The sequence below is a fragment of the Xyrauchen texanus genome, chromosome 50 (assembly GCF_025860055.1).
Source record: "Xyrauchen texanus isolate HMW12.3.18 chromosome 50, RBS_HiC_50CHRs, whole genome shotgun sequence".
In the NCBI taxonomy this organism is placed as follows: domain Eukaryota; kingdom Metazoa; phylum Chordata; class Actinopteri; order Cypriniformes; family Catostomidae; genus Xyrauchen; species Xyrauchen texanus.
Window position 1 is genome coordinate 22,296,902 of NC_068325.1, and position 25,876 is coordinate 22,322,777.

General features: G+C 43.1%; 2 protein-coding genes across 2 annotated transcripts; one reads left to right on the forward strand and one right to left on the reverse strand.

Annotated features, from left to right (window-relative positions):
• Positions 1-443: 443 nt before the first annotated feature.
• On the reverse strand, positions 444-2,843 carry LOC127641138 (protein BTG2-like). Its single transcript, XM_052123926.1, has 2 exons — positions 2,519-2,843; positions 444-2,051 (listed from the first exon to the last, which is right to left on the reverse strand). The coding sequence occupies exons 1-2, from the start codon at positions 2,658-2,660 to the stop codon at positions 1,681-1,683; spliced, it is 513 nt and encodes a 170-aa protein (XP_051979886.1). The 5' UTR covers positions 2,661-2,843; the 3' UTR covers positions 444-1,680.
• Positions 2,844-14,853: 12,010 nt separating this feature from the next.
• On the forward strand, positions 14,854-25,613 carry LOC127641342 (uncharacterized). The gene is made up of 5 exons (XM_052124303.1): positions 14,854-15,074; positions 17,634-17,845; positions 18,024-18,135; positions 19,276-19,371; positions 21,577-25,613. Exons 1-5 carry the CDS (start codon positions 15,030-15,032, stop codon positions 23,125-23,127), a joined length of 2,016 nt encoding a protein of 671 aa, XP_051980263.1. The 5' UTR covers positions 14,854-15,029; the 3' UTR covers positions 23,128-25,613.
• Positions 25,614-25,876: the final 263 nt, after the last annotated feature.

Here is a 25,876-nt window from a genome sequence, read left to right on the forward strand (position 1 = left end):
AATTAGATTTAATTATATTTATTGCACTCATTTGATATTGCATGATATATATATATATATATGTCCATATTCAACTCACAGTCTTCTTCTCAATGTACTCTGGGATTGTGTTCTCTATGGGGACTTTGTCCAAAACATGGTATAAGGTCCCATCATTTCACTGCCTACCTGGGACAGAGTTCACAGCTATAAATGCATTAAAATGTCGGTTTTTCATTGGAGCTAATCTCTCAGAACAGCCGTTGTTGAGAAGAGTAAACGTACACTTATTTCAACCCTTTCTTTGTGTGTAGGAGCATAAACAAGCCCAGACGTGTACCAACCTAGATAACGCCAACACGCCCTCGGACCGGACACTCGTGGGAGTTCTCAAAGGAGAACAGATACATGAAACCATAACAGACATTTTAAAACATTCAGAGAGTAATAAGAAACATTAGTCATACGTTTTCTTCATAAAATGTTTATTGTTATAAAAATTGACTGTACACTATATCTGCACAAATGTGTTTAAAAAACAAAATGTACATTAAAAGCAAACTCCGCTTCGATAGCTTACAAAAACTACATTTTACGGTAAACAAGCTGCTCAGCAGCACGAGAGACACAGAACGCTACAGACGAGAGTCTATACTGGCACTGCGGCCCAATACCAACCAACATACCACATGCAAAGCATCCTGAGAAAGATTCATTTCAGACTCATTTCATGACATTACAGAAGGAATTTAAAGAGCATATTGCCTGAATATTGCACAATAAGAGAGTCAGGCAGTGACATTTATTAAGGGAGTGGTGGCGCCGTCATTAAGGCAGAGGGAATTGTGGAAGTCAGTAGCAGCTCCTGCAACAATTGTATGAAACACCACCAAAACACACTTTACGCAAGCATGCTAATACAAACACTTCTGGCGAAAAATGCACAATTTAAAACTTTATTTCATGTGCCGTTGCATACCAAAGTGTGTCAGAATATGATTGCATTCTCAGCGTGGCCACAAGGAGGTGCTACTGCAGACATTGGCATAAAATGTCAAGTACTGTCATGGCGAAGCCACAGTTTGAAGAGACTTGGTAGATAACCACTGAAATGCTTCCAACTAGCAGTCTGAATAATAGTTTTAATGTAATGCCAAACTGTGGTTTGTCTTTTTGTGTTACTGTAGCGAAAGCGTCGCAGACATTGGAATATAACGGCAAACTGTGAGTTTTTAACCAAACAATAACAACTGTTAAGTACTATGGACCTCATTCATGACACACAAGGAACATTGCAACAATTTACAGACAAATGTACGCAGAAAGTCACGCTTCAGGAATTTGGCCCAAAGTGTTGCCGAAGCGTTTGCACACTTGGTTAGAGTATGTTTCTGACCTTAATTGCTTTACAATCTTGTGAGAGACGTGAGGTATCGTTATTGCATTGAAACAATGTGCTAGCACCAGTGAAAATACCCCAAAACCCATTTCAGGGTAAATAAAATATTCATTTAGTATAGTGCTGTAAGAGTCAGTGGTCCAAATATCATCCATATCATCAACCAGTGCTTTAGCTTTACATCTTAAATTACTTGTTTTAGAACCTGAATGTCTAGAAATGTAAAAGGACAGGAAACGTAAACTGTTAAAGTGGCAGTTGGCCGTTCAGACGTGGCACCAGCGGACACCGGTCCCATACGTTTAGCTGGACACGGTCATCAGGTAGTTTTTCGGTGGACTTGTACGGCCGCCCATCGTGAAGTGGTATTTGCAGGTGGCTGTTTGGTCGTATGCTGAGGGTCCTCTGACACTGGGGGCGGGGCTTGGGACGTGAGGTTCCGCTTCGTACAGAACGCAAATGGAGCCGTCCTCGCCGATGCGGTACGACACTTCGTACGGGTCAACCCAGAGCGTAAGCTCCCGTGGCAGGAGAGAAAACAGCTGCCCACTAGTCAGTCCAATATGTCCAGCTGCTCTGCCAATAAGTGGGTCCATTTCGTGATTGATGCGTATACAGCGGTAACCGGAACCCTTCTGTGGTCTGTCGGGGAACCAGTGATGCTGGTAGTGTTCTGGAAAAGGAGGAAACCGTTCCGTAAAAATTAAAATCATCTTTAACAGCAAAAACAAAAAAGGTGTATAACTAAATATAAAGTTTGTTCTATAAGTTGTTGATTGAATGGTTAAAAATACAACATCTTGGTTGGCTAAACATTCAAACGTACTATGGAGAAACCATTGTAATACCATGATCAGTGGACACCACAGTGGTGGTTATACAATGGTGTTGTTTGAAGTACCCTACCCAAGAACCCTGGGGTATATGGAAATAAAAAGGGCCATGGTGTATATATCAAAGTACCTCATTATTAGCAATTGATAGGGTCATTGCACCATGGTACTGGCACAGTTTTTAAAAACATACCATAGCCAAGTACAATGTCCACATAAGACGGCAATACCATGGCACATAATTGTAAATACTACATGCTAAACATACTAACTCACAGAATGTATTTAATCAAGTTCATCGCAGTACCTGAGAGTCGATGCGCAAGACAGTCTCTGAACACCTGGAGCTGTGCGTCACTCAGGTGTCCGCGGCTGCGCAGTAGCCTGCACACAAAACTTGCCGCGGCCGAAATCTCCGGGGTCATTTCTGCTTCGGTACCGTGAGTCATTTCACTACCTCCAAAAGTATTGATGATGATAACAGTGAAGATAAAAACAGAACAGCCGCCGTCCTGAGTCGCTGGTGAATTGAATCAAAACGTTTTTTTGATTACGATAACGCAAACATTCCTTTGTGTTCGGTTCGGTCCAAGAGATCCTGTTGTTCTCAAAGCGCTGCGTTCTGTTTGTAAGGAAGCGAATCCGCGGATAAATACACACGAAGTTAATGACGTCACCCGCACTGATCTGAGTGACACACAGAACCTCCAATGAAACAGATGGGCGGGTCCTCACTTGAGCTCGCTGACTGACTGATTGGTTGTCAGGGTGGAAAACACTGGCGTGTTATGGTGACGCTCCGCTTCCGTCCGTTTCCAAATATGGAGATTGACGTAAAGCCCAGCTCTGACACGCATGACGACACTCAGTGGAAAAACAATATCCGCGTGAAGGCGTTCTTTACCGTAAAGTTTCGGCGTGTAATTATAGAAGCGAGTGGCGATGTGAACCGAGGTTCCTTTGTTTGCTTTGGCGCGTAGGTTTGTGCTCAGGGATCACCTACACACGACCTGAAAACAACGACCAAACTACATAAAACATATAACCTCCTGAAAAACATCTCAATCCAACTGGTTTGCTGGTCTTCCTGTCTGGTCAGGGGGTCTCTTGGCTGGTTTTAGAGTTGGTTAGACTGGAGGACCATCTTGAACCAGCTAAGAATATCACCAAGCTGTCATTAAAAGTCCATAAGTCTTCTGATTATTAACCCTTGTGCGACCTTCGGGACATTTTTGTCTTGTTTTTTCAATCATTACATTACAAGTGTTAATGCCAACGGCATACGTTTAGCCAAAAGTGTGTATTTTTGGGGGGAATTTTGATATTTCAACCTCAGTTCTTATAATCCATCTATAATAGATAAAATAGTTACACTGAGGACCTTCAGGACAAAATGTCCCCATTGAAACAATGCAATATTTGATCCCCGACCCCCCTTCTTCCCAATTTGGAATTCCCAATGTGCTCTGAGTCCTCGTGGTGGTGTAGTGACTCGCCTCAATCCGGGTGACGGAGGACGAATCTCAGTTGCCTCCACGTCTGAGACCGTCAATCCGCGCATCTTATCACGTGACTTGTTTAGTGTGTTACCGTGGAGACGTAGCGCACGTGGAGGCTTCACGCTATTCTCCGCGGCATCCACGCACAACTCACCACACACCCCACCGAGAGCGAGAACCACATTATAGTGACCATGAGGAGGTTACCCCATGTGACTCTACCCTCCCTAGCAACCGGCCCAATTTGGTTGCTAAGGAGACCTGACTGGAGTCACTCACCACACCCTGGATTCAAAGTCGTGACTCTAGGGGTGATATTCAGCATCTTTGCTCGCTGAGATACCCAGACCCCCCAAAATGTCCTTTTTTAATATTTTCCACCAGATGGCACCATTTCCCTCATGTTTATCCTGTGGAGCAAATACAAGCTTTTCCCCTATTCTGTTTACTGTATTATAGAGTGTGTGTGTGTGTGTGTGTGTGTGTGTGTGTGTGTGAGAGAGAGAGAGTGTGTGTGTGTATTCTCTGTTTACTGTATTATAGTGTGTGTGAGTGTGTGTGTGTGTGTGGGTGTGTGAGCGTGTATTTATCACTTTGTGGGGACTAAATGTCTCCATAAGGATAGTAATACCTAGATTTGACCTTGTAGGGACATCTTGTCAGTCCACATGAGGAAAACAGCTTATAAATCATACTAAGTTATGTTTTTGAAATGTAAAAATGCAGAAAGTTTTCTGTGAGGGTTAGGTTTAGGGTAGGGTTAGTGTGTGTAGAATATAGAGTTTGTACAGTGTAAAGCCATTATGTGTATGAAAGTCCGTGTAAATGTGTGAAACACGACATGTGTGTGTGTGTGAGTGTGTGTGTGTGTGTGTGTGTGTGTGCTGTTTGCTGTATTATAGAGACCTGCAGGACAACTGAATACATGATGCAGATGTAAGTGTGTATGAGTGTGTGTTTGAGAGAGTGTGTGTGTGTGTATGAGTGTGTGTGTGTGTGTGTATTCTCTGTTTACTGTATTATAGTGTGTGTGAGTGTGTGTGTGTGTGTGTGTGTGTGTGTGTGTGTGTGTATGTGTGTGTGTGTGTGTGTGTGTGTGTACTCTGTTTGCTGTATTATAGAGACCTGCAGGACAACTGAATACATGATGCAGATACAAGTGTGTGTGTGTGTATGAGTGTGTGTTTGAGAGAGTGTGTGTGTGTATGAGTGTGTGTGTGTGTGTATGAGTGTGTGTGTGTGTATGAGTGTGTGTTTGAGAGAGTGTGTGTGTGTATGAGTGTGTGTGTGTGTGTATGAGTTTGTGTTTGAGAGAGTGTGTGTGTGTATGAGTGTGTGTTTGAGAGAGTGTGTGTGTGTGTGTATGAGTGTGTGTGTGTGTGTGTATGAGTGTGTGTTTGAGAGTGTGTGTATGTGTGTATGAGTGTGTGTGTGTATGAGTTTGTGTTTGAGAGAGTGTGTGTGTGTATGAGTGTGTGTTTGAGAGAGTGTGTGTGTGTATGAGTGTGTGTGTGTGTATGAGTTTGTGTTTGAGAGAGTGTGTGTGTGTGTATGAGTGTGTGTTTGAGAGTGTGTGTGTGTGTATGAGTGTGTGTGTGTGTGTGTGTGTGTGTTTGAGAGAGTGTGTATGTGTGTATGAGTGTGTGTGTGTATGAGTTTGTGTTTGAGAGAGTGTGTGTGTGTATGAGTGTGTTTGAGAGTGTGTGTGTGTGTGTGTGTGTTTGAGAGAGTGTGTGTGTGTATGAGTGTGTGTGTGTATGAGTTTGTGTTTGAGAGTGTGTGTGTGTATGAGTGTATGTGTGTGTGTGTGTGTGTATGAGTGTGTGTGTGTGTGTGTATGAGTTTGTGTTTGAGAGAGTGTGTGTGTGTATGAGTGTGTGTGTGTATGAGTTTGTGTTTGAGAGAGTGTGTGTGTGTGTGTGTGTGAGTGTAAAAAACAACAGTGGCATTATGTAAACAAACATTTAAAGTGTTAAAATCCTGTATATAATCTGTATATATTTGGTAGTTATGATCAGGAATGATGTTGGTTAAAAAAGTAAATGAAAGTGTAAAATAATATTAATATATAGTATTTTTTATGGCAGTTTTTTGTTTTGTTTTTATCTGACACTGCACAAAAAATAACAATGCATTAAAATCAATGTTGTTGCTAATCATTGATATATCCCAGACTGTGATAATAAAAAATAAATAAATTCCCTTAGCTTACATGGTGATATGTAAAATAATAATTTTTTTGTTTTGTTTTTGTTTTTTTCATAAAAACAACAGTGGCATTATATAAACAAACTGGCATTTAATGGGTTAATATCCTGAAAATGAATGAATATTTGGTAGTTTTGATCAAGACTGATGTTGGTTAAAAAAATTAACTAATTGAAAGTGGAAAATAATATTGATATATAATATTATGACATTTTTTGTCCTCCAAGGACCTCTGAGTAACTTTGTTTTAACTTGACGCACAAGGGATAAATATGGTGTATTTTATAATAATAATAAAAGTGTAATTAACATAAGTCCACAATGTGTGTGTGTGTGCAGTGTTTTTAAATTGTCTTCAGTGTGTTGCGTTACTTATAGTGATACAACGTGACGTTGCAGCGACATCTGGCGGTCAAGTGTATTACAGCAAACTCAGACATTACAGTTCACGCTAATTTATCATACACACATGAATTAATTTGTAAACTTATTTACATCCAGCACGAATATGGTGAGAATTTGTTGTTCAGTAACTGTATCAGTCTGTCTCTTAAGTGCATTTCTGTCACTACGCCATCCCTGTATCTGTTACCATGGAGACGGCGCACATCCTTTGCCGTGCAGCTTTTATTCCTGTGATCTAATACAAATCAGTCACAATAGTCCGCCACTGAAAAACAGTATTTGAGAATGTTAAATGTCAGGGTAAGGGGTTAAGTTTAATTCAGAATTGTGCATCTGGTTGAATATTTAATTAGATTACTCTCATTCAGACTCTGAAGTCTCTTGCTCTTATAATAGGTAGTAGTATATAGAGTAAAATAGTATATCATATAGAATGGACAGTACAGGATAGATAAGGTATATAATGTCTATCGTGTCGTGTGCACGCAGACAGCAGGTTTGTTGGTGTGTATGTGTGCTTGGCATGTGAACTGACAGCAGCGATTGTCTATATTTGGCTCCAGTGTGTGTTGCAGAAGTTAAATGATGTGGTTCAGTTGAAGTGCTCTCACTGTCTTCCTCTTTGAGTCTGTCACATTATGAGCGAAGTGCCTCCCTGTTACACTAAGACACAATTATGTCTGCGGTTTTAGAGTCCGGTGACTCCTGCGACCCCCGGCGCTCTTGTGTGTCCTTTGAGACTAAACCGAGACATTGCCATCTGGAGGTGAACAGGGGCATCTTGGGTAATCCCACAGAAATACTTCACGGGCACATGCACTCACTGACTGCAGTGCCACTGATCTGAGATGACATCTTCCTCTAGCAGTGTGTCTCCCTGAGTTATCACCACCTATAACTACACAACGCCATGCTAGATCACACATGTAATCTCTTTAATATCTCAATTGTTTCTCATAGACAGCAGTAAATGAGATGTTTCCTGTGTTCAGGAAAACTGTTTGAAAACTGTGATCATTTTTGCCACTAGCGCCATTTGGTGGCGCTAGTGGCACTTTAAATGAGAATCTACCAAACTGCTGGATGTTCCAAAGAACCACACACTGCACCTTTAAGAGAGGATGTAAAGGGAGTTAAAGGGAAAGGAGGCGGCGAGAACCAGCTTGGCAATATAAATAATAGTTTAATATAAAAGTAGCTTGCTCCTCGGCCACTCCTCCACCTACTAATGGACGACAGCCACGCCTCCCTGTGCGGATCGGAGGCAGTCCTCCGGCTCCTGGCCGAAGGAACGCCCCGGCGCATTTTTCGTGGACGGTAGGGGTCTCCCCCGCCCCTGGCAGTGGTAACAGCTCCAGGCGGTTGGTTGGGAGCCCCTCCTCCCCTTGTGGTCGGCGGCCATTCCTCTGTTTCCGGCGGCCGGGCTCCTCCATTGGGGTGGATGGTAGCGGGGAGAACTCCACTACGGCACATCCCTCCTCCTTCCCGGGTTTCGGCACCAGGGTAAAGGGGGTTAAAGCGAAAGGAGGAGGCGAGAACCGGCTTGCAATATAAATAATAGCTGAATATAAAACTGAACCAGACACACACACACAAAGGTGTCGGACAGCTGCCCGTAATTCTCTCTCTCTGTCGCACTGCCGTCTGCGGTCGGCCTTTATCCCTCTTGAGAGGTAATTAGCCTGATTAGGGGCGGGTGTGCGGAATCATGACCCGGCCCCGCCCTCCGCCCCGCCACTGAAGAATAACATGTAAAAACTGATCATGAAAACAATTACAGCTTCAATTACAAGTTTTAATCAAAAGAATGACATATATAAAAGCTGCACTATGTAACTTTGTGCTCTCTAGCGACATCTGTGGTTGAAACTTGAAACTGCAGCAATTAGCGTAAGAACGCTTTACGTCAGTCGTGTTTCTGCTCTTCTGGAGGACGAACCTCATGATTCGAGCTTATCTAGACATCGCCTGTGTGTGATCATGACTGGAGACAGATGATATTATGTACGATTAAACAGTTAAAACTGAAATATTACTTGCTTCGATGAAGATATAAAACACTCCTATTTACACATATTGAAAGGATATTGTTTTGAACACTCATTGTTTAACTACTCAATCAATAATGCAATTTGTTAATGTGTAACCAGAAAATTGTACGTAGTGCAGCTTTCAATAAAATATGTGATAAATATAATAATTCAGATAATTAAACGCATTGCATTATTGTGTTAGATGAGCACAGTATTGATTTGAGAACACAAAAAGTGACTTTTAAAGGCAATAAATTGTATTATTTCCATGTCATCATTGAACATAAGCATGTTATTGGCCTACAGTTCAGATAAATCCCTTTTATAGTTAAACTCGTCAATCTGTCCGAGGTAGACTAATTATAAGGGCTTTTCTATGTACGCTTGTACAGACACACTTTTGGAGCATCTAAATTTGGTTGCGATGAAAAATCGATTTTTTTTATCTTGTGTTGTCTGCTGTCAGTAATGGTACAATGGTCACATACAATGCGTTTCGCACAGCGCGATTACATACAATGTCAATGCAAAGGAAAGGGAAGCGCGAAGGAAGCGAATGGCGCAACTCGAACACGTGAAATCACGATTTTTTTTTACATTTATATTTTTCAATTCGAGCGAAAAATCCGCTTAACGCGTTGTCGCGAAAGCCTATCAGCACTGAGATAGTCCGTATGTCACTGACGTAGTAGCAGAAGAAATCTGGAAAAGATTGTTGTAGCGGTGTTTCATACATGACACAACGTCATACATGTGCAGAGACCGGACGAATAAAGACATCGCTCAGAGGAAAGTGAGCGAGGAAGTTGCGCATGAAAATAAGCGCGTCTACTTGATTCCAGCTATTGGTTGAACTTTACAATGAACCACGTCGTAGAAGCTCCTCTTCCTGTCCTTTTCCGGAAGAGAAGCGGGAATACTCGGGGGTTCGCGTTACTCGCGCGAGTTTAAAAACACATTTATAATCCAACGGTCCAACTCGCGCAAGGCGGAAATTTTCTTCGCGTTGTATTTGAATGCACCATAAGTGTAGTTTGTTGTCTGTATGGCCGGAGTTGTGCATACCGCCCCCTGCTGGCATGAAGGTGAACTTTCCTTATTATGGTCCGGGGGCTTGATTAATAGCGTACATTTTTGAACACGTTATTTTTCGTTATGTACCGAGTTAACACGCTAAATAAACGGACCTAAAACGTTTGTAACGTGTCTGAACACCCGCTCCTGATCAGCAGGACACTCACTTTATTTATTCATGGTTCTGCTGGTTTATTGGAACGTGTGATGGCTTGACACAGATTTGCACTTTCCTCTGGCGTGAGTTCTGCTCTGCATGTGCCGCCCGCAGGAGAAACACACGCAAGATCTGCTGCAGCAGCGCGTTTGCCCGACTGCTGTCAAGACCGGTTACATCCCAAATCTCCCAGCAGTGAGTTAATAACAGACCTGAAAAACCCACAATCACATCAGAGCGGGAGAAATGAGGATGAGTTTGTTTATGAACTTATTTCAATCTAGGAGAAATAAAATAAGACAGAAAGGAGACATTTGTTGGCATACAGTATAGAGACATACAGAGTAAATGTAGATGGCAAAGCTCAGATCTTTTGCTCTTGGAAGAATTTGATGATAAATATTTGAGTTCATATTAAGATCTCAGACTTTTGATTGAATCTCAACAAGCACTCAAGCACAAATCACCATTTAATCGCCGTCTAGAGGAAACAATCATAATACTATAAAGATCTCATTTGTGTAAAACAGAAGCTTCAGACAGATTTCTAGTGCACTCTTGTGTGTGTGTGTGTGTGTGTGTGATGCTATTTTTAGTCTGTGTTTGTGAATAATTGAATGTGCGTGACAGTGATTTAAGGTTACTGCAAAACCTCCTTTAACGTACAGTAGACTGTACATTCAGTGACCACGTTTACATGCACATAAGACGTGTTTATTTCAGGGTAAATGATAGTTACTGAAGGTTTCTCCAGGAGATGCGGTTTAATGTGGCCGTGTAAACACATTACCGTTTGAGGAGTGCGCATGTGCGTGAACAGACCGGAGAACAATCGTCTTACGATGGAGCCCAACAACAAGTCAACACAGCAGAAATAATTCTACATTTCTTGGAGTACAGTGTGAAAAGAACATGCACTATAAACTATACCCAATTGTACATGCCAATGTCAAATATTGACGGCCCCTCGTGTCTTTGCATATGCACCGGGGGAATCCCAGAGCTTTACGTAAGCGGGAAACCCCACTATTGAAGCGCAATTCCGCTGCAGGTCACGATAGAAAGTTAAGAAAACAAACACAGCAACAATTCTGGAATATCTGGAAGTAAAACAAAGGAATGTGTAGGAATGTAGAATAAAATGGTGAAGTCTTCCTCGGTTGCCATGTTTGTTATTTACTCTAGCGTCGCAGGGAAGTTACGTTGCTGTGGGAAAAGCTGCTAACTGACCGAGACGCATGTAAACCGGAACGCTGCGTCCACGCAATAAGCTGCTTTCTGATGTCCATGTAAGCATAGTCACTATGTGTGTGTGTGTGTGTGTGTAATGAGCTGTTCTTTGGGATGTAGCAATAGTGTTGCTATGCAGTCGCTAGGGTGTTCTGGAAGGTTGCTTGGGTGTTAATATGTGCTTGCTAAGTTGTTGTAGGTGGCAGCTACGGCATTGCTATGTGGTTACTAGGGTGTTCTCTGGTTGCTAGAGTGTTGCTATGCGGTCGCTAGGGTGTTGTGGGTGGTTGCTAGGGAAGTTTCTAGAATGTTTCTGTAGCCCCTATCACACAGAGATCTCAGCATTAATCCCAGGAAAAGTCATTCCGGGAACTGTTCTGGGACTGCAAAATTTGTTCATTCACACTGCAAGAGCTTTCCCGTAATCTGTGCTCGCATTCACACACATCCCGGGATAATCGTATAAAGACCAAAGTGACACGATGTGCCGTCTAATGTGCAGCATCTTGAGTTTACTGATAACCGTGTCTTCTCTCTCGATAAGCCGCTCTTGTAAACAAATAAATTGCGTGCGGTAAAACTGAATTGACGGTTAATTTAATCGTCTGCGCGGATGGCGAGTTGCTCCCTGGTAGATTTGCATGATAGACAATTTTATTGATTATATTCCGGCATTTAGGCCTACTTTTATAAATAGCTTTTTATACATTTTGTTTTGTTTGATGTTACTTGTTTTTGTGTTATTGGTTGTTGTCTACCAACTGAAATGCCAATAAGGATTGAAAGTGAAAGTGCTAACTGTCAAAAAATAAATAAATAAATACAATTAATGGTATTAAGGTGCATTGCAATGTTGTTAATATTAAATAATAGAAAATTATATTTAAAAAAACGAGTAATCGCGTTTGTTAGTTTGATTCTAAACAGGCTAAAAATAAAGAAACTAACTGGGTCTGCGGTATCTCAGCGGAGTCGTGAGCTTGAATCCAGGGTGTGCTGAGTGACTCCAGTCAGGTCTCCTTAGCAACCAAATTGTCCCGGTTGCTAGGGAGGGTAGAGTCACATGGGGTAACCTCCTCGTGGTGGTGATTAGTGGTTCTCTCAATGGGGCGTGTGGTGAGTTGTGTGTGGATCGTGGAGAGTAGCATGAGCCTCCACATGCTGTGAGTCTCCGCGGTGTCATGCACAACGAGTCGCGTGATCAGATGCGCCGATTGACGGTCTCAGAAGCGGACGCAACTGAGACTCATCCTCCACCACCCGGATTGAGGCGATAAAAATTGGGGATACAAAAAGAGCTCGGGGCGCAAACGAACACTTTTTGGTTTTCTTACGTCTGTGTAAATACACTTGAAGTTCAAAGTGTTTTTCTTTCTCACATGACTTTGACACGTGTCTGGTACAAATATGTGTTCTTGTTTTATTAATACAGCTTGTAATGTTTTCGCCATCTACCTGGAAAAAAGAAGATGTGAAATGTTACAACGTGCCCGACTACGGGGCATATGGCGACATATTACAGCGTAAAATCCCCCTCTCACAACTGTATCTGATCTAATTAAAATAAAACTAAAATATGATGTCAATAATGGTCATTTATTAACTTTGTCATGTATAATAAAGCAGTAATTTTGACACTTGACAATAAATACACAACAAATCTCTCCCCTACTTCAGGTTTGGAGTGCATGAGACAGCAATATTTTAAATCACAATTTACAAACTGGGTAACCATAATTATTATTTTTAAATACCAAAAGTATTCCTTCTTCAACTGCACCATATATGAGGGGAAATAAAGTTTTGACATTCGATGAGCTGCGCTCTGAATAAAACATGTCTGTTTGGTTACTAAGGTGTTCTTTGTGATTTCTAAAACGTTGCTATGTGGTTTCTAGAGTGTTCTGCGTGGTTGTTATGCAGTTGCTAGGGTGTTGTGGGTGGTTGCTATGTGGTTTCTAGAGTGTTCTGCGTGGTTGTTATGCAGTTGCTAGGGTGTTGTGGGTGGTTGCTATGTGGTTTCTAGAGTGTTCTGCATGGTTGTTATGCAGTTGCTAAGGTGTTCTGGGTGGTTGTTATGCAGTTGCTAGGGTGTTGTGGGTGGTTGCTATGTGGTTTCTAGAGTGTTCTGTGTGGTTATTATGCAGTTGCTAAGGTGTTCTTGGTGGTTGTTATGCAGTAGCTAAGGTGATCTTGGTGGTTGTTATGCAGTTGCTAGGGTGTTGTGGGTGGTTGCTATGTGGTTTCTAGAGTGTTCTGTGTGGATGTTATGCAGTTGCTAAGGTGTTCTGGGTGGTTGTTATGCAGTTGCTAAGGTGTTCTGGGTGGTTGTTATGCAGTTGCTAGGGTGTTGTGGGTGGTTGCTATGTGGTTTCTAGAGTGTTCTGTGTGGTTATTATGCAGTTGCTAAGGTGTTCCTGGTGGTTGTTATGCAGTAGCTAAGGTGTTCTTGGTGGTTGTTATGCAGTTGCTAGGGTGTTGTGGGTGGTTGCTATGTGGTTTCTAGAGTGTTCTGTGTGGTTGTTATGCAGTTGCTAAGGTGTTCTGGGTGGTTGTTATGCAGTTGCTAAGGTGTTCTGGGTGGTTGTTATGCAGTTGCTAGGGTGTTGTGGGTGGTTGCTATGTGGTTTCTAGAGTGTTCTGCGTGGTTGTTATGCAGTTGCTAAGGTGTTCTGGGTGGTTGTTAAGCAGTTGCTAGGGTGTTGTGGGTGGTTGCTATGTTGTTTCTAGAGTGTTCTGGGTGGTTGTTAAGCAGTTGCTAGGGTGTTGTGGGTGGTTGTTATGCAGTTGATAGGGTGTTGTGGGTGGTTGCTATGTGGTTTTTAGAGTGGTCTGAGTGGTTGTTAAGCAGTTGCTAGTGTTCTGGGAGGTTGATAGGGTCTTCTTGGTGGTTGCTGTGTGGTAGTTAGGGTTATGTGGGTGGTTGCTAGAGCATTGCTGTTAGGTTACTAAAGTGTGTTTTGTGATTTCTAAAACATTGCTTTTCAGTTTCTAGGGTGATTTGGGAGGTTACTAATGCATTGCTAAGCAGTTGCTAGGGTGTTCTGGGTGGTTGCTAGAGCGTTGTTATGTGGGTACTAGGGTGTTCTTTGTGGTTTTTAAAATGTTGTTATGCAGTTGCTAGGGTGATCTAGGAAGCTACTTGAGCATTGCTAAGCAGTTGCTAGGGTGTTCTCATCGGCTGCTAGATTGTTGCTATTACATTGCTAGGGTTTTCTGGGTGGTTGCTAGAGCATTGCTATGCAGTTTCTGGGTGTTCTTTGCGGTTGTCAGAGCATTGCTGGAAGTTGTCTAAAATGTTGCTATGCGGTTTCTAGGGGATTCTGGGAGGTTGTTAGAGCATTGCTATGCATTTGCAATCAGGTGTGTATTTGATGATCTGAGAGGTTGCTAGAGTGTTTCTATATTGTTGCTAGGGTGTTTCTATGTGGTTACTAAGGTGATCTGAGAGGTTGCTAGAATGTTGCTTTGTGGTTGCTAGGGTGTTCTGGGAAGTTGCTAAGGTTTTTCTGTAGTTGCTAGAGCATTACTGTGTGATTTCTATGGTGTTCTTGGTGGTTTCTTACTGGTCCACATCAGAAGAGAATAGTCTCTCCTCTTTAATGTAAGTTTATGTTTTTTTTAGGTAATATTTTAGTGAAGTAACAGACGGATCATTGATGTCTATAGCACAAAAACCCTGAATGTTTAATATTTACTGTTAGAGGTTTGATCAATAATGATAGTGATGCTGGACTTAACAAACAATTGTTCCTCAGTTTTAAGTGCATATTTGATGTTCTGAAAGTGGACATCTGAGGGTGTTTTCTTATTAAATGTTTAATTAATCTTTATAGTCTGCAATCTGATTGAATGGTCGAGAGAGAGGGAGAGAAGATTGAGCTCTACCAGCCAATCAGCTCTCACTTTCAGCTGACAGGCACCACTGACCGACCAATCAGTGTGTGTATGTGTGAGGGGCGTGGCTTGTGTTCCAGCAGGGTTACTATACTGCGGTGGGCAGGGCTTGAGTGTTGGAGTGGCAGTGATGCGAGCGGGCGATCAGAGAGAGAGAGCGTGCTGTGTGATTCTGCTGCGCATCTCTCTCACTGCAGCTGTGCATGCGACCGTGTGCATGCATGTGTGTGTGTCGATGCATGCGACTGTTCTTCAAACAGCGCTCTGTGAATTCACAGCATCACCGCAGGATTCTGCGCATCTGTTGCCGTGGTGATGGGCTGCCGACTGTCACGGCCGTGGATGAGTGACAGCATTGGGGTGAGTCCAGTGTGTGTGTCTGTGTGTGTGTGTGTGTGCGTGTGTGTGTGTGTGTGTGTGATGAGTGTGTGTCTGTGTGTCTGTGTGTGATGAGTGTGTCTGTGTGTGTGTGTGATGAGTGTGTCTGTGTGTGTGTGTGATGAGTGTGTCTGTGTGTGTGTGTGATGAGTGTGTGTCTGTGTGTGATGAGTGTGTCTGTGTGTGTGTGTGATGAATGTGTCTGTGTGTGTGTCTGTGTGTGTGATGAGTGTGTGTGTGTGTGTCTGTGTGTGATGAGTGTGTGTGATGAGTGTGTGTCTGTGTGTGATGAGTGTGTCTGTGTGTGTGTGTGATGAGTGTGTGAGTGTGTGATGAGTGTGTGTGTGTCTGTGTGTGTGTGTTGAGTGTGTGTGTGTCTGTGTGTGTGATGAGTGTGTGTGTGTGATGAGTGTGATGAGTGTGTGTGTGTCTGTGTATGATGAGTGTGTGTCTGTGTATGTGTGTGTGTGAGGAGTGTGTGTGTTTGTGTTTGATGAGTGTGTGTGTATTTGTGATGTGTGTGTGTGTTAGTGTGATGAGTGTGTGTGTGTTAGAGTGTGATGAGTGTGTGTGTCTGTGTATGATGAGTGTGTGTCTGTGTATGTGTGTGTGTGAGGAGTGTGTGTGTTTGTGTTTGATGAGTGTGTGTGTGTATTTGTGATGTGTGTGTGTGTTAGTGTGATGAGTGTGTGTGTGTTAGAGTGTGATGAGTGTGTGTGTGTGAGTGAGTGATTGTGATGAGTGTGCATGTGTGTGTGCGTGTGTGATGAGTGTGTGTGTGTGATGAGTGTGTGTGTGTGTGTTACAGTGTGATGAGTGTGTGTGTGTGTGTGTGTGTGAGTGAGTGATTGTGATGAGTGTGCATGTGTGTGTGCGTGTGTGATGAGTGTGTGTCTGTGTGTGTGTGTGTGTTTGTGTTTGATGAGTGTGTGTGTGTGTATTTGTGATGTGTGTGTGTGTTAGTGTGATGAGTGTGTGTGTGTTAGAGTGTGATGAGTGTGTGTGTGTGTGTGTGTGCGTGTGTGATGAGTGTGTGTGTGATGAGTGTGTGTGTGTGTGTTAGAGTGTGATGAGTGTGTGTGTGTGTGTGTGTTAGAGTGTGAGTGAGTGATTGTGATGAGTGTGTGTGTGTGTGTGTGTGTGTGATGAGTGTGTGTGTGTGTGTGTGTGTGATGAGTGTGTGTGTGTGTGTGTGTGTGTGATGAGTGTGTGTGTGTGATGAGTGTGTGTGTGTGTTAGAGTGTGATGAGTTTGTGTGTGTGTGTTAGAGTGTGATGAGTGTGTGTGTGTGATGAGTGTGTGTGTGTGTGATGAGTGTGTGTGTGTGATGAGTGTGTGTGTGTGTGTTGGAGTGTGATGAGTGTGTGTGTGTTAGAGTGTGATGAGTGTGTGTGTGTGTTAGAGTGTGAGTGAGTGATTGTGATGAGTGTGTGTGTGTGTGTTAGAGTGTGATGAGTGTGTGTGTGTTAGAGTGTGAGTGAGTGATTGTGATGAGTGTGCATGTGTGTGTGTGATGAGTGTGTGTGTGTGTTAGAGTGTGATGAGTGTGTGTGTGTTAGAGTGTGAGTGAGTGATTGTGATGAGTGTGCATGTGTGTGTGTGATGAGTGTGTATGTTCAGGATTCTATCTGTATTTGTGATTTTATGCGTGTGTGTTGATAGTGAGTATGAGTGACACTGAAGCTGATACACCATGTCCAATTTGTCCTCTCATTTCTCGCACACACTCTCTCTCACACACACACACACACACACACGTACACACGCACGCACACACACACACACGCTCTCACTCTCTCGTGACTCATACATACATGATTATTTTCATGGTGTGTGTGTGCCAGTCCAGTACAGATGTGGTCCTGAGTGGGGATGTGTTACAATGGTCAACCTATAAAGTGATTAAACTGTGTGTGTGTGTGTGTGTGTGTGTGTGTGTGTGTGTGTGAGAGAGAGTGTGTGTGTGTGTGTGTGTGTGTGTGTGTGAGAGAGATCGGGTTAAATAGAGTGTATGACAACAGCTGGCGGTCACTCAAATGAGAGTCAAATATTTTTTTTTACATACAATTTTACATTTAAACTTTACAGTGTTTGTGTATTACTCACGAGACATGAACACAACTCATTTCTGTCTATTTTATATGATCAATTTATACAGAAATGAGTGTTCATGTCTCGTGAATAATACACAAAGACATTTGTAATGACACGTTTAGTTCGATGAAACCATTTACGTAAGAATGGTGTTCTGAACGATTTACGATTGAAGTCCCAAAATGATTGATGCCCATTCTGCACTGCACAGCTTTTGTCCAATCAAATGCTCTCTAAAATGTGAACGCCCCTTCCGCTAAATACCACCAGCCATCGACTAGCAAGTACCAAATCATGTTCAGCGCTGTGACGATAGCTAAAGCCTGTTGGCTAAACGAGCCCTTCCATACGTCCCAACTTTCCATTTCAAGACAGGAAATACAATTTTACTATAAAACCATTTCATGGAGTCTTTAAAATCGCTTGGTCTTGTTCTTTGTCATTCAGGTTCATGGTCGGGATTTGACGCACCTGCAGAACCGCGAGGCCTTTCGTATCCTGGCCAGCTATGAGCAGCCAATCACGCTTCAGATTGAGGGCCGGAGGGGGCGGAGCCTGCCGTATAACAGGACGACGGACTGCAGCACGCAGACGGAGCGCTCGTGGGATCCTCTTCGAGCGCACTCCTGTACCTTACCACACCTGCCTCACACGGATAGGTGCGACACTGTTGACACCGACTGGACACACATTTCACACTGTTAATAGTGCAAGAAGAAGATCATTTAATGCATCTTAAGTGAAGGGGGCGGGGCCAGAGCTGTGTCATCACTATATAATACTCATTTTACATAAACCACATATATATGAGTGTTTGTACTTTTCCCGCCTTTTCAGGACGTACTACAATCACATGACTCTGCCAGGTAACCATAGAGACGGAAGCAGGTACGAATACCTGCCCAACACACCCAGAGACCTGGAGCACAGAGACCGCCTGTCCTGCAACGTAAGTCATTAACATAATACATGCATGATAATAAGCATGCGTTAATATTCATAAGGACATGCATGCAGTTGCTTGATTTACACTTGATGTAAAGAACCTTGTTTTAGACCTTATAGCAATAATAAATATACTGTATAATTTATAAAAACATTGTTTATTAAAATCAATAAATTCATGTTTAAAAATATTGTATGAATTGATTCTATAATATATATAATTAATTTATACAACCTATAAAAACAGTCCATTGTGCTTTTACATGAACATATTTAAAGCATTTTATAATTTATAATATAATATAAATTATCAATTATATATAGTCCATTTTATTTGTACAGCTCTCTTTATAATCCATTTAGTCTTAAAGCAGCTTTTCGGAAACTCTTGCCTGAGCAAAAATAAACTCGACTGTGATATTTACATTATGATTAAAAGATAATTTTGATTAAAATATATTAATAAATACAAATAGGCCGAGGCACCATAGCTGCATTTTCACACACTGAAAAATCTTATTTTAAGCAGGAAATAGCAATTGTGCACTTCAGCATTTGACGCTAACATCAATATCAATCATTTATGATTAATTTTACAGCGACAAGCTCAAATGAATGTTTAAAAGCAGTTGCTACATTCATTTTATGTGTGTAGTGTTAAGAGATGCTAAATTGTGTGCGTCTCCAAATAAACACGTATTTCAAAATCAAGCTTCTCTCTTATGCGCAGGAATTATTCATGCTTTTAGCTACGCTTGGGAATGCACACACACACACACACACACACACACACACACACACACACACAGACAATCGAACACGACTCACGTGTGCGGTGGGCGAGAGGAAATAAAGCCACTGAAGGAGACAGAGACTGACAGTTTCCCTTTAACAGTCATTTAAAAACCAAAGATAATGACACTCGTCATGCTAATAATTGCTCATGAATGGACAAATGTTCTTCTCATTAGGGCAGAAACATTTCAAATGCAATAATGATATTAAGAATGATGCTGTTCTTGGCGTGTCACGGGTGCAGTCTTTGGGGCAAGTGTACTAAAGGGTCAAATGAAGCCAGATTCATTATCAATAAATCGTCACATCCAATAACAGTCTGGTTCTTTGTTTAATTATCGTTTTTTAGGACCCAGAATTCTCGAATGCCGTTTCTCAGGGACAAAACTGTCTGATTGGCTGCTGCAATGCGAATCCAGATGAGCCCAGAAGCTTCCAGAGTCAGGTGAGATTTTTTCAAACTACAACTTCTAAAAGAGCATGAAAATATGAGCAGAACCTACATAAAGAATAACTGATGAATGACTATTGAATTATTGAGCATTTAATGCACACAAGGTGGTAATGCGGCCATTGCAAAGTGGCCGATAAACCTCAGGTATGCATTTATTTGTAATATTTTGACGTTTGACGTCAATTGCACTTCGGTAAAGTTCTGAGGGTTTCGTCCCTAAAACGCTCTTGGATGTAGAAATACGGTCTTGCTTTGAATCCAATCCACCTTCTCTCGTTTAAAACTGTCAAGTATCCCTTACCCCAAACCTACTCCCTAACACTACCCTCTACCCCTTACCCCTACCCCCTAACACTACCCTCTACCCCTTACCCCAAACCTACTCCCTAACACTACCCTCAACCCCTTACCCCAAACCTAACCTTTACCCATACCCCCTAACTCTACCCTCTACCCCTTACCCCAAACCTAACCTTTACCCCTACTCCCTAACACTACCCTCAACCCCTTACCCCAAACCTAACCTTTACCCCTACCCCTAACTCTACCCTCTACCCCTTACCCCAAACCTAACCTTTACCCCTAACCCCTGCCCCAAACCCTAACCACTTACCCAAAACCTAGCCCTAACCCCTACCTCCTAACACTACCCCCTTACTGCAAACCTAACCCTTACCCCTAACCCTACACTCTAACTCTAACACTTACCCCTAACACTACCCCCTTACCCCAAACCTAAACCTTACCCCTACCCCCTAACACTGCCCCCTTACCCCAAACCTAACCCTTACCCCTAACCCTACACTCTAACACTTACCCCTAACACTACCCCCTTACCCCAAACCTAAACCTTACCCCTACCCCCTAACACTACCCCCTTACCCCAAACCTAACGCTTACCCATAACCCTACCCCCACCCGCTAACCCTACCCCCTTACCCCTAATCCTACCTCCTTACCCTCTATCCCTACCCTCTTACCCATAACCCTTACCCCTAGCCCTACCCTCTAACCCTTACCCACAACACTTACCCCTAACCCTTACCCCTACCCACTAACACTATCCCCTTACCCCTAACCCTTTCCCTTCACCCTACCTCCTTACCCCTAACTTAACCCTTAACCCCTACACCCTAAACCTGGAACTATTTCACCATCTGTGCAGTTATGGAGAATTAATCAATAATCTTCAAATGTTAATCAACAATTAATGAAGAGTCTTTGACTGAATGAATGTAGAACTAGACTCGAGCTGAGAGTTCAGGATTGCATCTGTAGTTTGTAGAACTGTAGTGTGAATATTCTCAAAAGCATCTCGATCTGTCACAGCCCAAGAGGCGAGGAGTCACAGATTATGTAAGTTATGTGTTACCAGGCAACTAGCGATCATAAATACTGAATATTCTCAGCCGGTCTGCCATAAGAGTGACTCCCAGCTCGAATCTGCTACAGTTCAATGAATTCAGTTCATATATCATTTAAATGTGAAACTTGTTTTCCCTTCAACCTTTGTGATTTCACAAAGTCAAAGGGAAAGGGATATTTCACCGAAACATAAATACTATGTTATCATTTACGCTACTATACTGTAGTGTCACATATTTAGACTTTTAACTAAAAGCCTTGTCTGGTCCACATTGCAGCTTATTTTGGCCAAGAACCACCCACACAGACAAGATATATAAAGACACCAATCACAGTTTTTTACGTGTTGTTTAGTGGCGAGTTTATGTGAAATCATTGATACCACTATAATAGACTGCTGTGGGGAAAAAACATCAAAATATGCCGTGGTAGCCTCTTCACTGTCTTCATAGGACAATATAGTGGAGACCCGTGTAGACTTTGCTGTCAGAATTTCTGTCCATCTAAAAGTAATGAAGCTTTGATTATTTCACAGATATAACTCTGAAAACAATGAGGACTATACGGTTCTGCTGGTGGAAATCTTGTGTTTTATTCAAAACTCAAAAAAGATTTGATGTCATGAACGTCACAATCTTCAAATCCAGTGACTACAACTTTCTCAGATGTGCTCATAGTAGCCGTCTGAGAACTTACATGACTTTAAGTGTGGTGTTGTTAGGAAGAACACAAAGTAGAATCATTGTACCATGGTAAAATCACTGTAACGCACCGCCTTGAGTGGCGTATTGCTTTCATTTAATAATATGTGTGTATGTTTGTGTCTGACAGACTGATGACGAAGACTACATGATGGAGAAACCCGTCGGTTACCTGCCCCTCCACCACGAGCTGGACAGCGGTCTCGGCTGGACGGATGGCAGTTTCCACCAGGGCGAGCTGTCGGGGGTGGAGACAGAGGAGGGGCTTGATGAATGCCACGTCCACGCAGGGGGAGGTTCACCTTCATCTGAATCCTTCATCTCATCAGAACTGAGCGACTCTGGATTTTACAGCGTCAGTACTGGAGAGTTTCTGCGATTCCAGCGACTGCTAGAGAGACGCATGCGCCATTACAACGCTCGTATGCACCACCAGGGAGAGCCGTCTTCCCGTGAACGAAGAGACAGCCAGATAAAACACCGCGAGTTGGAGGCCATCCCTGAGGCGCTAACGGTGCAGCCTCAAAACCTCTGCATACCCGCAGTTCCGGGGTCGCGAGGCTTGTCCCGAGTGTCATCCGTGCAGTACCGCAAAGAGGAGCGACCGAGTTTGAACAGACACAGCTCAAGTAGCGGCTCGCTGTTCAATCCCGCTGTGCACTCTACTTGCAGTACCCCATCTGGCCAGCGGAGGCCACAGCCGCATCGAAGCTCTGCAGGAATGCTGAGAAGAAGCAGGACGTTGCATCACCATCCTGCATCCATGGAGCACCGCAGGCGGGCGAGTCACCCGGCGTCACCCAACTACTGCAGCGCAACGCTGCATCACTGCAGCCACACAATCGACCTTCCAATGGAGCTACCTGAAGAACCGGATGTCACCATGATGCGCAGTATGGGGCACCTGGCACACCCTGTTGCACACCCTGCACTCGCTGCACAGACTGCATGCACTACACAAGCTACACATATGATGAGTCAACCGTCATTGGTATGTCCAATTGACGACCATCGCTGGGTTCCGCCTCAAAATTTTCAAGACATCAACAGGATGCGAGCATCAACTGAACCCCAGCTACAGCAGAACTTTGTGAACGAGCAGCCACCCGGCCGACAACGAGACGTGCGCTTCCACACCTTGAGTCACACGCCCAGTCAGGACACCAATGATACCTGGCCTAAACCTGCCAACCGCCTGGGCGCAGGGGGCGGAGGCGGTCTCTACAGCACTCTGGAGGGCCACATGCCCACTGCAGCCACCCGGAAAACAGCTAGCGGAAACATGCGGGCAGTTCGAAACCAGATGTTACGAGATCGAGCATCCCGTCTGGCGGATGAGCGTAGTGGCATGAGCACAGATGAGGAAAGCCACTCCGATGTCCGTATGGGTCGATATTGGAGTCGCACTGAACGCCGTGAGCACATGCTGCAGAAACAGCGACAGCAGATGGCCAGAGGGGGCGTGGCTGTTACCGGATTGGTGCATGGGGGTGGGGTCATAGATAACCGTTATAGTACAGTTCTTGAGATGAGCCAGCAGAAACTAAGTCGTCTGAGGAACCGAAAGGTGCTTGACGACTGGACCACTGTAGAGGAACTCCTGACCCACGGAACTCGCCTCGGTGCGGGCGAAGATGCTCGACAGCTGCCCACGTCTTTACTCACCGTCACAACTGTATAGCAACAGTCGCCGAGTGTGTGTTCAGATGTATGTGAGTTTGTGTTTTGGATCTGCCTGCACTACACAAAGCTACCTCCAGAAATTGAGGTTAACTGTAGATACAAATGTTTCCACGGTAGTACATTGATTTGTATATTTGCAGTATCTGGTTTTGCATTGTGTTGTAAAGAGACGTTTCATTACGGAGCGAAATGACCACAGTTGGATTCGACCGCACGAAGCAATACGACATAGATGCCGATACCAGACTAACGAAACTTCATTTGGTGCAAGCGTATTTTTTTGTTGTTGTTGTTGTTGTTGTTGTTGTTGAAAAAAAGAATGGAAATGTACGTTATGGATAATTTTATAGTGGTGCTTACATTAATTTAATTTATTTATAAGAAACTGCAGTTAGCCTAAACACCCCATCCAGATTACATCACTTTTGCACAAAATACGAAATTCTCTCGGACTGTCTTCCGCTAGCTGAGGGAATTTACGGAGTGTGAACAGCCCCTCTTTTCAATGACGAATCTGATTTTATGATAGCATAATCTAATGATGGATTGCGAGTCAGATATGCAGTGGCCAATGGCGGGTGTGTAGCGTTAGGGTTAGGGTTAGGTCTGACCGTAACTTAACCCTACGCTAGGTGTGGTCTGGGAAGAATAATCGGCTCGGGATTTTACATAGCAACTGGCCCAAAACTTCCTCATCCTTTTCCGCATATCGCAACCCTCTTTGGCATATAGCGGCACCGTTTTCTGGCCTGTTCTGCATAACGCGGCGGCTCATTTCAGTTTATCGTGGCCCATTCTCCCCGTTTCGCGGCTGCCCCACCGGCCCGCCAGGTTCTCCCCGATGGCCAGTCTGCCCCTGATCGGCCCCAAAGTGTGTCGGCCCACAGGGAAAATGCCCGGTATGCCAGATCACCAATCCAGCCCTGTCTACGCCGGAGATTAGGCGTCAGAACGTGAGTGTATGTTGTGAAGTGTGTGGGTTCTTGCACTATAACTGGAGTCCTGGTAGAGTATTTTTAAAGCTATTTTTCTTGTGCTCCTCACAATTGATGTCACAAAAAGAAACAAAGATGTTTTTTAAAGACTAAAAGAATCGTGTTGAAACAAAGTGGTCGAGCCAGATGGTGCACTGAACTGTTTGTTTTGTTCTAATGTGCAATTTATTCCGATATTTTTAGTGCACCGTTCAGCAAACCAGGAAGATTCATTCATGACACATGAGCAGAATTAATTCTGTGTATATTGATTGTACAACTTTTCTTACGTAAATGTGATGCAATAATGAATTATTTACCCTAATCGTTGCATGATGCGACCATTTATTTGAATATTGTTTTCAGAACGATTTGCCCAAATCATTCAATGTTTGTAAGAACAGTTATATTAAACCTCGGCACTACGCGTCAGTTTACTAAAGAAAGGGTTTATGAACGATGTACACAGATATTGTCGATGTGTTTATGAGCCGAAGTCGAAGCTGAACTGTGTCAGCGAGGGATCAGGAAATCAGGATTTCCCCACATGCACTATTTTTGGTGCACAAGCACTGGAGCGTTTACAATTTTCCTTCACAACTGTGACTCTATGCGATTCATCTCTTTCGCTCTCCCTCATTTCCGAGGTAAAATCACGTCATGTTCACCGTGAATCAAGCGCTGTGAATAATGGATGTGAACGGATGGACTCTCCCATCGAGTTTCCCCTTCTAGAAAGGATGTTCTTGGAATATGATGTACATGTGCTTGTAATAAAGATGAGATTTTAATTAGCTACTCCTTGAAGTGTGTGTGGGTTTTTGTAATGTGGCCCTTATTAAAGTGGGTGTTTGGAGTTTCGTGGCCCTCCAGTGAAATCTTCCATGAAAGTGAGATTACTCGAACTCTGTCATCCAGAAACTGACGGCACATTTCTTTTAATTGAGCAAGTGAAGTGTGTTAAATGTGCACTGAACCAGACAGTCACAAATGTTTCATTATTATTGGATCTCTAGAAATCATCCTTTAGATGCAGTTACAACGAGCAATCTCTGGCCAAGAAGACATTTTATATCTAAACGTCTTTGAAGCCTGAATTTGAATTGTGGACACCTGGTGAATTATACATAAATAAAAGATTGCCTTGATTATTTAACGAATTATATTTTCTTAACCCCTGTGCGAGCTTCGGGACATTTTTGTCTTTTTCATTTTTATTGTTAATGCCGACGGCAAAAATGTTGCCAAAGGTGTGTAGTTTTGGAGAAATTGTGATATTTCAACCTCAGTTCCTATAATCCATCTATAATAGTTACACTCGGGACCTTCAGGACAAAAATTTCCCCATTGAAACCCATTAAAACTGCAATATTTGATCCCAGTGACATTAAAGCATCAAATCATGAATTATATGATATTATTCTTTCATTCAGGAGCTCTGAGTTCAAAATATGAGTTCAACAATTATATTTGTATTTTCCTACCAGGTGGCGCCATTTCCCTCATGTTTATCCTGTGGAGCAAATACAAACTTTTCCCCTATTCTGTTTACTGTATTATAGAGTGTGTGTGTGTGTGTGTGTGAGAGTGTGTGTGTGTGTGTGTATTCTCTGTTTACTGTATTATTGAGATCTGCAGGACAACTGAATACATGATGCAGATACAAGTGTGTGTGTGTGTGTGTGTGTGTGTGTGTGAGTGTGTGTGCGAGTGTGTGTGCGTGAGTGTGAATTTGTGTGAGAGTGTGTGTGTGTGTGTGTGTGAATTTGTGTG